Source organism: Sceloporus undulatus, chromosome 5, assembly GCF_019175285.1.
Source record: "Sceloporus undulatus isolate JIND9_A2432 ecotype Alabama chromosome 5, SceUnd_v1.1, whole genome shotgun sequence".
Taxonomy (NCBI): Eukaryota; Metazoa; Chordata; class Lepidosauria; order Squamata; family Phrynosomatidae; genus Sceloporus; species Sceloporus undulatus.
In genome coordinates, this window is record NC_056526.1 from 66,713,265 (window position 1) to 66,727,166 (window position 13,902).

The following is a 13,902-nucleotide window of genomic DNA, read 5'->3' on the forward strand; positions in this document are numbered from 1 at the left end:
TTAATTTATGAACATCTCCTTTATTTTGTGGTAAAACATTTAAAAACTATAGCCTATGTGCAACGTGGCATTGAAGATTTCCATAGCAGGCATAAATGTGGCTCAAACGTTGCTGAAATGTCCTGAAAAGGTGGCGGAAGCACACATGTCTGAACGCCATGCGTGCTCCCTCCATCATCATTCAATCGTTGCTCCCTCCTATGCATCCTTGAATCGTTCCTGGGGACCGGATTTGCGTTCATAGGAAATCTGCTCCCCTTGCGACGATTCTGGGAAACTAGAGGGAGCCACATTTCCCTGACAATGAAGATTTTCATACCTGGCATAAAGGTGGTTCAAACATTTCTGAAACATCCTGAAAAGGTGGAGGAAGGTCACGTGTCTGAATGCCAGGCGTGCTTCCTTAATCATCATGGAAACTTGGCTCCCTCCTTTGCATCCCTGAATCGTTCCTGGGGAGCAGATTTGCGTTCATAGGAAATCTGCTCCCCTTGTGACAATTCTGGGACGCTAGAGGGAGCCACGTTTCCCTGACATTTTCATATCTAGCGCGTGTCTGAACGCCAGGCACGCTTCCTTTATCATCATGGAAATGGAAATCTGCTCCTCTTGCAACAATTCTGGGATGCTAGAGGGAGCCACGTTTCCCTGACATTTTCATATCTAGCACGTGTCTGAACGCCAGGCACGTTTCCTTTATCATCATGGAAATGGAAATCTGCTCCTCTTGCGACAATTCTGGGACGCTAGAGGGAGCCACATTTCCATGATGATTAAGGAAGCCCGCCTGGTGTTCAGACACACACTCTTCCTCCACCTTTTCAGGACGTTTCAGAGATGTTTGAGCCACCTTTATGCCAGGTATGAAAATCTTCGATTAAGGAAGCGATACTGGCTTTTAGACATGCACACTTCTGCCACGTTTTGAGGATATTTCAGCGACGTTTGAGCCACGTTTAGGTATGAAGATCTTCATTGTTAGTACAGTGCTAGCACAAAGGAACTTTCTTCCCATCTACATCCACTGCTCCCCACACCCCTGCCTCAAAACATGCTTGGGGGTGAGATGATACCAGACATCTAGAGGAGGTTGCTGGGGTGCAGAGGAGGTTGCAGCTTTGGCAGGATCCTACTGTTCCTTCACCAGAAATCCAGAATTGAACCCTTTCCTCTATTCTAAATCAAAGCCATCTTGACATTCCCCTTTTGGTAAGACTACACAGTAAAGATTGTGCATGTTGCACACATAATAGTTTGTGTGTGAGGATGGCATTCTTGATGTATGTACACAGATGCAATCAACACACATAATAGTCTACACACTGTCTGTATTCTTTTCTAGTTGAGTGTCTCTCTTGGTTGTAAATGAAACATATTTCAAAACAAGAGATAGGAGCATAGATAACTGGATGTCTTTTGTTTGTTACTCATTTATTCCTTTTTTTAAAAAGCTGGAATGGTGTGAATGAGTGTCTTATCAGAAAAGAAATAAACAAACTGCCTAAATACTCTGCCAATTATAAAGACATCTTTCTAGAAACAATATTTTTGAAACTTGTGTTTTTAAAAAAATACTTTACAAGGAAATCACGAATAGTTCACAATAATGCACAGATTTTCACCAAACAACTATCTACCCATTTATATTGACATCAATGGCTTCCTGGAATTTCATTGCTGAAATGTGAATGACATAACCTCTTACTTTGTCTCTATGTAGTTCCTTCACCAGCATTTATAACATACACTGCTGTTTGAAAACTCTGAAAGAGAAACAAGGGAAGTCTTTCTGGAACTAACAAGCATCTCAGGTCAGAAGCCTCTCAACGACAACTGACTGGTAAACAAATATCTCCACACTGAGAATGGAATTTAAGTCATTGTTTAGTCAGTGACAGATAGAAATTGCACAGGTTTATTGTCACTTGACTGGCTACCTGCACTGTACAAATTGCTTCCTGCAGAGCAGAGGATGTAAAACAGAAGCCATTGATTTTTCTCCAGGATCAGGAACATGTCATGGGTCTGTCTAGATAAAGAAGTCAGTAACACTAAAGGCACCAGATCCCGTCTGATCTTGGAAGGTAAGGAGGGGTGGATAGGAGACAGGCAATGGATACCAGGTGGCCCAACTAAAAGTGTTTCCAGTACTGGGTGTTACCTGGTACTGGGGGCAGGACTTCCGCCCTCTGGGGGAGGGACTTCTGGGGTGTGACATCTCCCCCCATGCCTTTCTCGGCCTCCAGCTATCTCTGGAGAGACACGTGCCTGTTCCTCCTTCTCCGCCTGAACCTTTCCCAGTTTCCAGCTGCATCCAGAGAGGCAGCCAGATTCCGGGAAATGTCTGGGAGGAGAAGGAATAGGTGTGTGTGCCTGTTCCACCTTCTTTCCACTGGATGCTGGACCAAATGGTGTCACCTGCCATATGTTCGCTATCACAGACCTAGGACCAATCTGTTATGGTCACATGGTATTAGTAATTCTAAAATTAATGAGTCTTAGGGCCCGAACAGACAGGCCAAAATAAAGCTGCTTCGGGCCACTTTGGAAGTGTGCTGTTTAAATTATGCATGTGTCTTAAGAGGCTGGAGGCCGTGCGCCAAAGCCACGCTCCAATCCTAAGGACTGGAGTGCAGCTTTGGTGCAGCTTGTGGCCTTTTAAGATGCATGTGTCATTTAAACAGCATACCTCCAAAGTGACCCGAAGCAGCTTTATTTTGGACAGTCCGTTCAGGCCCTTAGTTAAGCAAAAATACTTTTGTTATGTCTGAGCAGCTGCCTCCACTAATAAAGAACATGGGTGCAGATAGCTGCTTTCTGCTCCTGATTACTGTTTTCTAATATCTCACTGTCACAAGAAATGTGTGTGTCCTTGTGCCAGAACAAGCCTGACTATTCCTTTCTTCTGTTGTTTATATTGGGTAGACAAGACAGTATCCACAGATACCACTTCGTTTATGGGACCTAGTCACACCGCACAATTGTAGTGCTATTGTTCCAGTTTAATTATGATGATTCTATCCTATGGAATCCTGGAATGTGTAGTTTGGTGAAGCACTGGAGTGCTCTGGCTGGGAATTCTAAATGGTTCTACCTAAATGCCCAACCCAGGATTCCATGGGATGTCGCTGTGGCAGTTAAAGTGGAATGCAGCACTAGCACTATGTAGTGTGAATAAGTTCCAAGACAAGTTCCAGGATGGTTTTCTTCCCTGCCAGTTTTATATTACCCAATTTGTAGCCACCTTAAATAGAAGGGTATGCATGTGTGTGTGTTTGTGTTGTGTGACATAAAGGCACATATGTGTACTGTTTCTGACTTATGGTGACCCTATCACAGGGCTTTCTTGACAAAAAATTGTCCAGAGGAATTTGCCCTTGCCTTCTTCTGAGGGCAAGAGAGCATGACTTCACTAAAATCACCCAGTGGAGTCCATTATAGAAGATATGCTATCATAGCCACCAGTTCTCAGTGTTAAGATAGATTCAGTCTCATGAGCAAAACCTCTTTAATCCTCTTTAAATATAATTCTGTTAGTGAGATCTGGGGTGCACTGGTTGAACAAGAAGGCCTCTACATAATTCTCCACTGAACCCCAGGAATATCATACTTGCTATTCTCTATTAGTTTTGTGGAGCATCATTGATCACAGTTAGCTGAATGTGGCCCAAGATCCTTCTCAAATTGAAAAGAGTTCCCCACCCATGCTGCAGAGAAGATAGAAGAAACACCTGATATCTATCTCCACATTATTTAGTCTAATTTTCCATTCTGCCAAAGAAGCAAGACAGGAATCAAATGCAGTTATAATCTGAGCACTTTATTCTCCCTGTCACTCCAGACTCACCCTTTTATTGCCACAATTCTCATTGCAGCAAATGAATCAAGGTCACAAGAGAAAAGAAACAATGGAGAGGGGCAGGTAAAATAAAAGCAATTATGTGTTTATTGAACCTACTGAGCCAAGTGTGGCCAGACTAAGTTCATGTGCTACTTTCATTTAGGAGAGATTTAGCTTTCTGGCATACACGAGGAGGCTTTATTTTTTAAGAGTATTAAAAAAAAGGAGCTGAAACAGAATATATTCCTTACTGTTCCATTACACATTTTATGTTTATATTTCAGGTCTGATTTACTTAACTATTCAATTTTGAACTTATTTTCAGTTGATAACAGAAAACCCTTTGCAACAAATAATCATCATCATCATCATCCCGCCTCTCCTATAAGATCGAGGCAGCATCTAGTAAAAAGCAAATAAAAGGCTTCTAATTCAATTTAAACACTTTGCAATCATCATCATCAACAACAACAAAAACTATTTCCTGAAAATACTAAAGAACATTACTGTTATGAGAAAAGTACTAGACTGTGTCAAGCAAAGGTATGAATTTCTCAGTGCTTTCATATACCTTGGCTACTCATAAAGTGACCCTGAAACCTGGTAGAAACCTAATAGTACAGGAAAAGAGGCTGAAATGAGTGTTCTGCCTGTGGCATGTGAGTGTGCAGGAGAGAATATCTGGCCATTTCCAATGGAGCCAGCAAAGACAAAACAATTTGAGTTTCACCAGATGGTTAAACAAGATGTCATTCATGCAATCAGCAGTTCTGTGTATGGATTTTTAGCAACAAACAGCAGGATCAAGGCCCTGGAAGGGGGTCAGCCTGTACTCAAAAAAAGCTCCCAATTGTGCAAATGAGCGTAAGTGACCTAGTGGTATAGTCTAACTCCCTGTTATGGTCAGAAGTTTAAAATGGATATGTTGTACTTTTAAATATTTTAATTATCAGTTGGTTTTTTTTGTTTTTGTTTTTACATTGGAGAGCCAGTGTGGTATAGTGCTTTTAATGTTGGACTATGACACTAGAGTCCAGGCTTCAAATTCCTACTCAGCCATGGACACCCGCTGGATGATCTTGGGCAAGTTACCCTCTCAGGAAGGAGATTATCACCCAGGAAGTCCGTGCCGGGACAGATGCAGTTTGTAACCGTCTGGAACAGGATTTTCTTGTTCTTGAAAAGCTGCCGGAGAAGCCTGAGTTGGATACGGGCTGCATACTGCCCAGCTTCTCAGTTGTGCAATAACATCCATTCCAGATGGTTACAACCTGCGTCTATCCCAGCATGGATTTCCTGTGCATAATCTTCCAAAGGCAAAAGCAAATTTCCTCTGAACAAATCTTGCCAGAAAAATTCTGTCATAGGTTTTTGCTTTAAGGCAAAAACAAACTGAAGGCACACAACATCAGCAGCAACCTTTTCTATATTCTTTATATTGTTTTAATCATATAAATAATTTTATATATACCTGTATAACTCATATTCCCATTGAAACATGTTTTACTTATTTTGTAAGCTGCCTTGCATCACTGGGAGAAAATGAGATATTTGTTGTTAACTGCCCTCAAGTTGTCACTGAATCATGGCAACCAGGTAGATGAGACACCTCCAAAAAAAAAACCCTGCCCTGCTTCAACTACTCTGCTCAGGTCTTGTAGATTCAGACTCGTGACCTTCCCTAACTGAGCCTAGCCATGTGGCACAGTCTTCCTCTCTTTCTACTACCCTCTATCTTTCCTAGCATTATTGCCTTTTCTAATGAGTCATGCCTTCTCATGATGTGGCAAGCATGACAGCCTCAATTTGACCTCCTTGGAATGAAGATCTTTATCTTCATGTACAGTTGCTTAAGTTAATTCCCACTTACACTAATACTTTGGCGGGGTACAGACCGCCGCTTTGCGGCGGTCTGCTGCCGCCGCCAGTATATCCGCGGGAGAGCCGGAGCCTTCAGACGGCCCGACTCCCGCGCGGACCGAAAAAAGAAGCTCCAAAATGGAGCTTCTTTTTTCGTCGCGTTTGCGACGTAGCGAGGCGCCAGGGGCGCGCTCGCTACGTCAGCAGCGGCGCGACGCGTACGGACGCTAAGCGTCCGATACGCAAAGATGGCGCCGGCCATGTAGAAGGGCCGGCGCCATCTTGTACGGACGGAGTCCGTACTAGGCCATGGGGCGTCTAAAAGAGACGCCCCTTTTTTAAAATGGGACGTCCTCCGGACGTCCCAAATGGCGGTGCAGAAAGCACAACAGAAGAAAAAGAGCAAGCCAGTGTGGTGTAGTGGTTGGAGCATTGGACCATGACTCTGAGGAGCAGGGTTCAAATCCCTGCTCAATCATGAAAACTCACTGGGTGACCTTGGGCAAGTTACAGTCTCTCAACTTCAGAGGATGGCAATGCCAAGCCCCACTAGCAATAGCAAGTACAGTGGTACCCCGGGATACGAAATACCCAGGTTACGAAATTTCCGGGATACGAAAAAATCCCATAGGAAATAATTGTTCCGGGTTACGAAAAAATTTTTGGTGCTTTTTTCGGCTTTTTCGCACGAAATCGCGGCTTTTCCCCATTAGCGCCTATGGCATTTCGGCTTACGAAGGCTTTTCGGGTTACGAAAGCGGCCGCGGAACGAATTAATTTCGTAACCCGAGGGAGCAGTGTACATTTCTATATCAGTGTACTTAAGCACTCCCTAAGTGGTTTAGAAAATGTAAGCAAATTGCCCCCAACAATCTGGGTACTCATTTTAGCAACCTCGGAAGGATGCAAGCCTGAGTCAAGTTTGAGCCCTTCCACTGGTATTGAACTCGCAACCTTATGGTTTGTGAGTGAGTGGTTGCAGTACAAGTATTTAACCACGGCGCCACCAGGGCTCATATAAGTTGAGCAAGTAAAGAAATAAAATGCAGCCTTGCCTGACCCCTTTGCCAATTGGGCACTATTCTGTTTTTCCATGTTCTGTTCCAAAAATAGCCTCTTGTCCTAAGTACAGATTTCACATCAGTTTGTAGCTCAATATGAAATACATATATACATGCAGATGCAGGGACCCACACTGGGATCACAGAAGAGGGGAAACGGTTGGAAAAAAAAGGTTCTCTTTGCCAGAACTTGGCTCTTATATCTGTTATCTGCTTTTTAGAAGCCATTCACACCCTTGCTGATTGCTTGAATGGTTTCGCATTCAGTTTTGCCCTCAGGCCCTCCAAGCCCCCCATATGAAATAATTAAATATGGTTTCTTCATTAATCATTTCAAGTTGTTGCTATTTTGTTACTAATAGTATAGAATCATATGCATATATTAAATTGTTGATGATCTTTCCTCCAGTTTTCATGCCTCTTTCCTCCAAGTCTTATCCTGCTTTACCTATAATATGTTCAGCATGCAAATTAAATGGATAGGGGATAAAATACAGCCTTGCCTTACCCCCTAGCCAACTGGAAACCATTCAGTTTCTCCATATTCTGTCCTGTCAATAGCCTCTAGTCCTGAATACAGGTTACACAATAGGACAATCAAATGTTGTGGCATACCCATTTCTCACAGGGAGAACCACAGTTTTTCACTATCTATAAATCTATCTATATATTATTTGCTATAATCTATAACACAAAGGCTGATTTTTTTTCTTGAAATTCTTTGGCTTGCTCCATTATCCAACAGCTGTTTGCAATACAATTCCTAGCACATCTTCCTTTCCTTAACCCAGCTTGGGTTTGTTGCAGTATTTTGAGCATGACTTTGCTTGCATGGGAGATTAGTGAAATGGTTTGTTGGTTTCTGCAATTCCCGGTGTCTCCTTTCTTGAGGATTAAATGTATATTGAGCATATCCAATCTGTGGGCCATTGTTTTGTTTTCATATCTGTTGACAGATTTTGGTTAGAACTAGAAGAGAATTAAAACCACTAGAATACATCCTTTCTCTGTAGCTTGAAGCAGCTCCATCTGTTTCTAATGATTTATTTTTCCCAAATGCTTTGAGTGCAGCTTCAACTTCACTTTCTAAAATTGGAGGTTCATCTTCAAATGGGTCTTCCTTGAATTAATCTGTTGTTTAAATTTTCCTCTGATTTGTCGCATCTTGTAGAAGAGGTCTCTTGTCCTTCTTTTTTTGTTGTAATGTTCTATTTCTCCAATAGTTGGATCCCTTGCTGGAAGTCAAGAGACCTCACAAATTCATTCATGTGCTGATGTGTTAAGAGTACCATATTGCACTCTATAAGGAATTACCTTTAAATGGTCCAGAAACTTTAAATCTCAAAATGCTGCTAATGAATGATAATAAAAATTAATTATGGTAGGAATGATTTCATTTCACCCCAATTGGCTAAAAACAAAATCACAGTCATATCTCATGAATGTTTACTTAGAAATATGTTGAGTGGGCCTTACTCCTGGGAAAGTAGGCACAGTTGTTAGGCAGAAGGAACTTGAAGGAGAAAAAGGAAAATTATAGTGAATATCAGGTAATGTACTTTGTATTACGTTATAGATAGATAGTTAGATCCCCAAGGCATCATTTATGTGTTCCTAATTTGGATCTAATCTCCAAATCAAAAGCCTTTTAAAACAAACAGTGGCAGACTAGAAATTAATTGAAATGTAATAAAATACTTTCCTTTTAACCTTCTTGATAGACTAGCCCAACCAAATACTTAGACTCAAACAACAAAGGACCTGATTTCTGATGGAGCCTGTTTTCTGTTGAAAATGCTTCCCTGTAGATGGTGCTCACATCCAGCAACTGAACTATGTTGTGTTGCTTAATTACACAGATTCCTCATCAGAAAAACAAAATATATGCTACTGTTAGAGAATGGTGTCTCTCCCCAACCTCTTAAATTTCTTTTGTTATCCTTTCAGAAGGTTAAGAGTGGGATTTGGAATGAAACTCACAGAAACTAAGGTAGATATAGGTAATCTTCTCTCCCTGGACGATTGGAAAGTGACTAGAAATTAATGCTGGAGGTATCAGCAAGCACTACTTTTCAAAGCCCTTTACATTCCAGATAAAACAGTGTGCTATTGGTGGGAACTAAAAGGCACCCTTCTATTTTATTTTATTTTTCTATATTGTATGGCTGTGATTAGCAACATGAAATTCCTAAGTAATATGGTAAGAAAGGAACTATGCAATAAAAAATCTCATTCATAGTACTGAAGACAGAACAAAAGCTGTGTGGTATCCAATCAAAAGCATGAAGCCAATTATTGAGCTGATGAAATACCATGTTGAAATCTATATTTAAGAAAAATCTGTCACAGCTCTGAGCAGCTGAAGTCCACCAGTGGTTGGCTAGCTACACACTGTTTGCTGGTGATGTACATTTTCACAGTGGCAAAGAGCGCTATTTTGTCTCACAATGGGAAGTCAAAAGAAAAAAAAATATTTATAGCAGTCAGAGAAAAATGTGACAATGACCAGCAGAGAGTTGCTATATCATATGCTGCTAGCAGGAACGGATGCGAGCTTAATGGGGATGCCTGACATTCAGTAAAAAGCTGTCACTCCTTAGCATTGGTTATATCAGTATCCAGTCTGCTTGACAATATTATTTCAGATTACCAGAGAAACCAGAAGAAAGCTAGGAGGAGTTGGGGCTTTGAACAAAATGAAAATTAGAGCATTTGAATCCGAGTCAAAGTTCATGCCTGTTTGACTCAGAGCAAATAAGGAATGGGATGGCATCTTCAGTGTGTTATGTTTTGTGAAACATAACACACACTCTTTCTCTTTTTTACTACTCTATTGCAGGGCAATAGGGACATGGTGGTTTAGCAGTTAAGATGCCAACTTTGATGACTGCAAGGTCACCAGATCGGCAGTTCAAGACCCAAGCCCGTGTGCTGGAGTGAGTTAGTCCCAGCTGCTGCCAACCTAGCAGTTCAGAAACATGTAAAAGTATAAGTAGATAAATAGGTACTACTTTGGTGGGAAGGCAACAGCATTCCATATAGTCATTGTGAGAACATAACCATAGAGACGTCTTTGACAACGCTGGCTCCCTTGGCTTAGCAATGGAGATGAGCACCAGCCCCTACAATCGGACACGACTAGACAATCTTGTCAAAGGGGAAACATTTACCCTTTCTATTGCAGGGCAGAGGAGCTTGACCTTTGGTAATGGGGTGAATATGGGCTATATAAATTAAGTGAAAGTTTTAACAATCTAATGATTCATGACTGCTGGTAAGAAATAATCAGGTTCAGCCAGAATCAAATGAGACCCAGGAATTGATTCTAGATATTTTGCATGTTGCTCTGGATAGATTAATTTAGTAATATTTGTAACCTTTGATACTTGCAATGGGCATAAACCTGAACAACATAAAATAAGAAAGGTCTGAGCAGTATAAGAAATTAATTCTCCTTGGTTGCAGCATGTTAAGCAAAAATATTTCAATTACACCCTATAAAATATGCATTAGGTTTTTAAAATCCACAAGATTATCTATTAACAATTTCAGGTGTAATAGTCTCAAAAACCAGGTGTAGGGACTTTGGTCTCATGCCAATATTTGCTTTGACTGGACTGGATGATTTATAACTAACACACCAACCCTTAGGTGATTCCCAGAGCTAAAATTTCCAAAATTCTTACCATGCAGAGCAGATACTGCATGATCTTTTAAATCAAGATGCTTTGAGTATTTTAGTTACTAACTAATTCTTTCATAGATGCATGTCTAAGTCTTAAATGTTCTATACCTCTATCTATTATCCATCCATCTATCCATCTCACATCCTTCTTTATCCTACCTGGCATGATAATATTGGAAAAGCCCAGCTTTCTTGTTATTGAGACTCCATGGGTAAACATGGATGTGTAGTCCCTCCTGATTTGTTCAATGTCCCCATGTAGCAATTGAAGAGAGACAGCCAGCCCTATAGAAGGAAAAAGGGGGAAACAGAGATGAGAACCATATATATTGCATACAAGAATAGCATATGTCTCATAGTGGCATTTATTCAGAAGCACTTGAATCTTTCTTCAAGAGAATCAGGAAAATAACACATATATTCACAACAGCAAAAGATATCCTTTCTGGGCAGCGTCTAGACAGTCCAAAAATAACCAACATCTTTGTTCTTGGGACTGTCTTGAAAGGGAGAGGACCCAAAACAGAACAGCAAGAACTGAACATGCTTAGTGGTCAAAAAGTGATAGCTAGCTCTTGGGAAAGAAAGGGGAAATTGGGTGGAAGAGAAAATAGACCAGAATGCCCTGGAGGAGGGAAGGTCACACTAGGTTGGACATAATAGAAGCACTTTATATTGCATTTTCTTTCAAAATGACCCCTTAATTCTCACTTTTGATTCTCTCAGTTAGTCAGATGAGGAATAGATCAGGAAGGTTCTCATGAACATCAGAAAGGTTATTCCAGACTACATCCAGATACATATGGGGCTGAGCTTGTACACACATCACTAGTTCCCATTCCTCTGTGTCAGCATACTCTTTAATACAAGAAAAGATGAGTGTACTCATCTACACTGGCCACTTAATCCAGGGCCAGTCAGAAGCATTATGCTCTGGACTGGCCCTGGATCAACAATGATGGTAGGCACATGCAATGGACCAAATTTGGTGTGATGGCTCATTGTTGTTCACCTGGGCCAGCTGGCCAACACCGCATCAGCTTCACTGTTCCATCCCATTTTTCACAGTCACCACTACTGCTTCCTTATGAGTTACTCGAAGCTGAACCAGCGGTCCACACAGTCACAAGAACCAGAGCCACTCTGGGATTTCCTGAAAACCCTGAGGTTTTTCCATGACTTTGCTTATTTCATAGCAAAACCAGATTAAGGGCTGAAAATTACAGATCTTTCCCAAAAATAGCCATAAATTGTAAAGACTGATAGCAAAAGCATTGGGGTGAGTACAGCATTTTTCACCAGTATAGACAAGCCCTTTGTGTCAAAACTTTTCAAAGGATTTGGACAGACATAAATATCAGTGGCTGATACACTTGTGAGCTACAGCAACTCCATCTACTTGGCACAAACTCTAGTTTGCAGTAAGAAAAACAGGACTAGGCAATTCTTTCTTTGCTCTCTTAAAACCCTAAATATTCTTAAACACTTGCAGCTAAGACAGTAAGTCCACATATAATTTCATGGATGTTCCTAACTCAGAAAATACCAGACTTCATCCACTGTAGTGGGTGCACCTCTAATGAATATCCCTAAAAACTGGGGTAAAACACTGGCCCTCAGATAAGCAATGATGACCTCTAAAGTCCCATGAAGGGCACAATCAGTCCTCTTTCTACAGATGAGGGCCTTTTTCGGGGGAGGGAATCCCTCATTATTTTTAGGCTCAGAACATTACCATAAGAAATTTGTTCTTTCCGCAACCATGCTAGTTAAAGGAAACAGAAACATACTGGTTTGGGAGTAGCTATCTAACACATCTCTGCAATAGCATGACCAGGGCTGTTTCTGCTACTGATGGTCCCTTGGGTACTCTTCCACATGCCCCCTTACCCTGCCTCCCTGCCCTATGGCTTCCTCAGTATGTCTTTCAGAGTTATTTTACTTTATTTTTATTTTTAATACAGTTTGGAGTTCTGCTAATGTGATTTAAGTTTTTAAAAGAGAAAGAAAATAGAGGAAAAATGTAAAGTAAATCAGCCTGCTTGGGAATAGCGAGGAGGAGGGTGAACGGGGGACAGGAGAAGATACTGACACCATATGACTGTTAATATTGGAACTGCTGCGGCAGCAACATTTTGCACCTGAGGACTAATGTGACTGAAGTGTGATTGGGAACTTATGGACAGGTTTTCCCCATCAATGAAAAGGGAGACTCGAACAACGCCAGATATCAAATCAGCAATGGAGATGATGTCGTGTGATAAGTATTGCCAAAGGCGCTATTCTGTAGCTTTAATAGTGGTTTCAAAAACTTGTGTGATAACCTACCCAGACAGGGATTCTTCTCCTCAAAAAGTAGGCTTATGATCCCTTCCTCCTTGAGGAGAAAAAAATCTTTCTAGACCTGAAAAAAGGTGTGGTGCAGTGAAAAGATCCCAAAACACAGTGAAATTGCCAGAACTACTTTAGACTTTAGGGGTGCTAAGGGCTACTTGAAGAACAAAAATACTATATAATTAAACCCCAAATTTGGGTTTTGCTGGGAGAAACATGGGTGAGATTCTTCAGAGTTCCACAGACAGGCAGCACCCCACCCAACCCTTGGCAACTGTACATACTTGGATTACATCAACTAACATCAGATCACATGCTTCTGAACTCATTCCCAAAATGTATGTAAATAAAAATTTTCCAGCTTAGTGCTCTCCAGATGTTTCGGACAACTACTCAAATGAGTGCTAGTCAGCAGTGCTAATGGTCAGACATTGTGGGAGTTGTAGCCCAAAACATGTGGACATGTAGTCCAAAACAGCATCACATTAAAAATGCAGATGTAAACAGAAGTGCTGTGCAAGGCACTAGCACTACTGCATATTCCTGAAAGATGTTGGTGGGACTATCCCTTGTTTATTATACATAAATCAAGATGAGTGAATTTTTGCTTTAAAAAAAAAGCCTCCTCAGAGACTAAGATACATTTGCTTCACAGTCCAATTATTTTGAGGTAGAAGAAATCTGCTAAAATAATAAGATATTCTGCACTTCCTGGTGCCATTTAAACCTGTTATTCTTCCTAAACACTTCAAAGTTCAAGACTTTAAGTCTAATTAGCATTTAAGGACTTCTCCAGCCTCTTTTTTCATGTCTCAGGTTTCCATTGGGGAATTTTATATTGTCCAGGAAGCTGGAGAATATTAGCCGCAAAAGCAACTTTTAACCTAAGAATTGAAGTTGCTGCCAAGCATTTTAAATTAAACCCCTTTCACTTGTTTAAATATCACATTCCTTGAATGTATGTTGAAGACAGTGTAAGCAGCAGTATAACAGACTCTACCCCGCTTCTGTTTCACAAAGACAATTATTTTGGTACATATAAATAAATGCTGAAACATATTCATTAAATATATAAATAGCATGAATTAAAAGAATGACAGGCATCTATATTGGAAAGTCAG

General features: G+C 40.9%; 1 protein-coding gene across 2 annotated transcripts in view; it reads right to left on the bottom strand.

Moving 5' to 3' along the window:
• Positions 1-13,902, bottom strand: part of DOCK4 (dedicator of cytokinesis 4) — a 212,589-nt gene that overhangs the window by 112,267 nt on the left and 86,420 nt on the right. For both annotated transcript variants that reach the window (XM_042467418.1, XM_042467419.1), the window contains exon 13: positions 10,607-10,732. In XM_042467418.1, the coding sequence (XP_042323352.1) occupies positions 10,607-10,732 (126 nt within the window). The remainder of the gene's footprint in view (positions 1-10,606; positions 10,733-13,902) is intronic.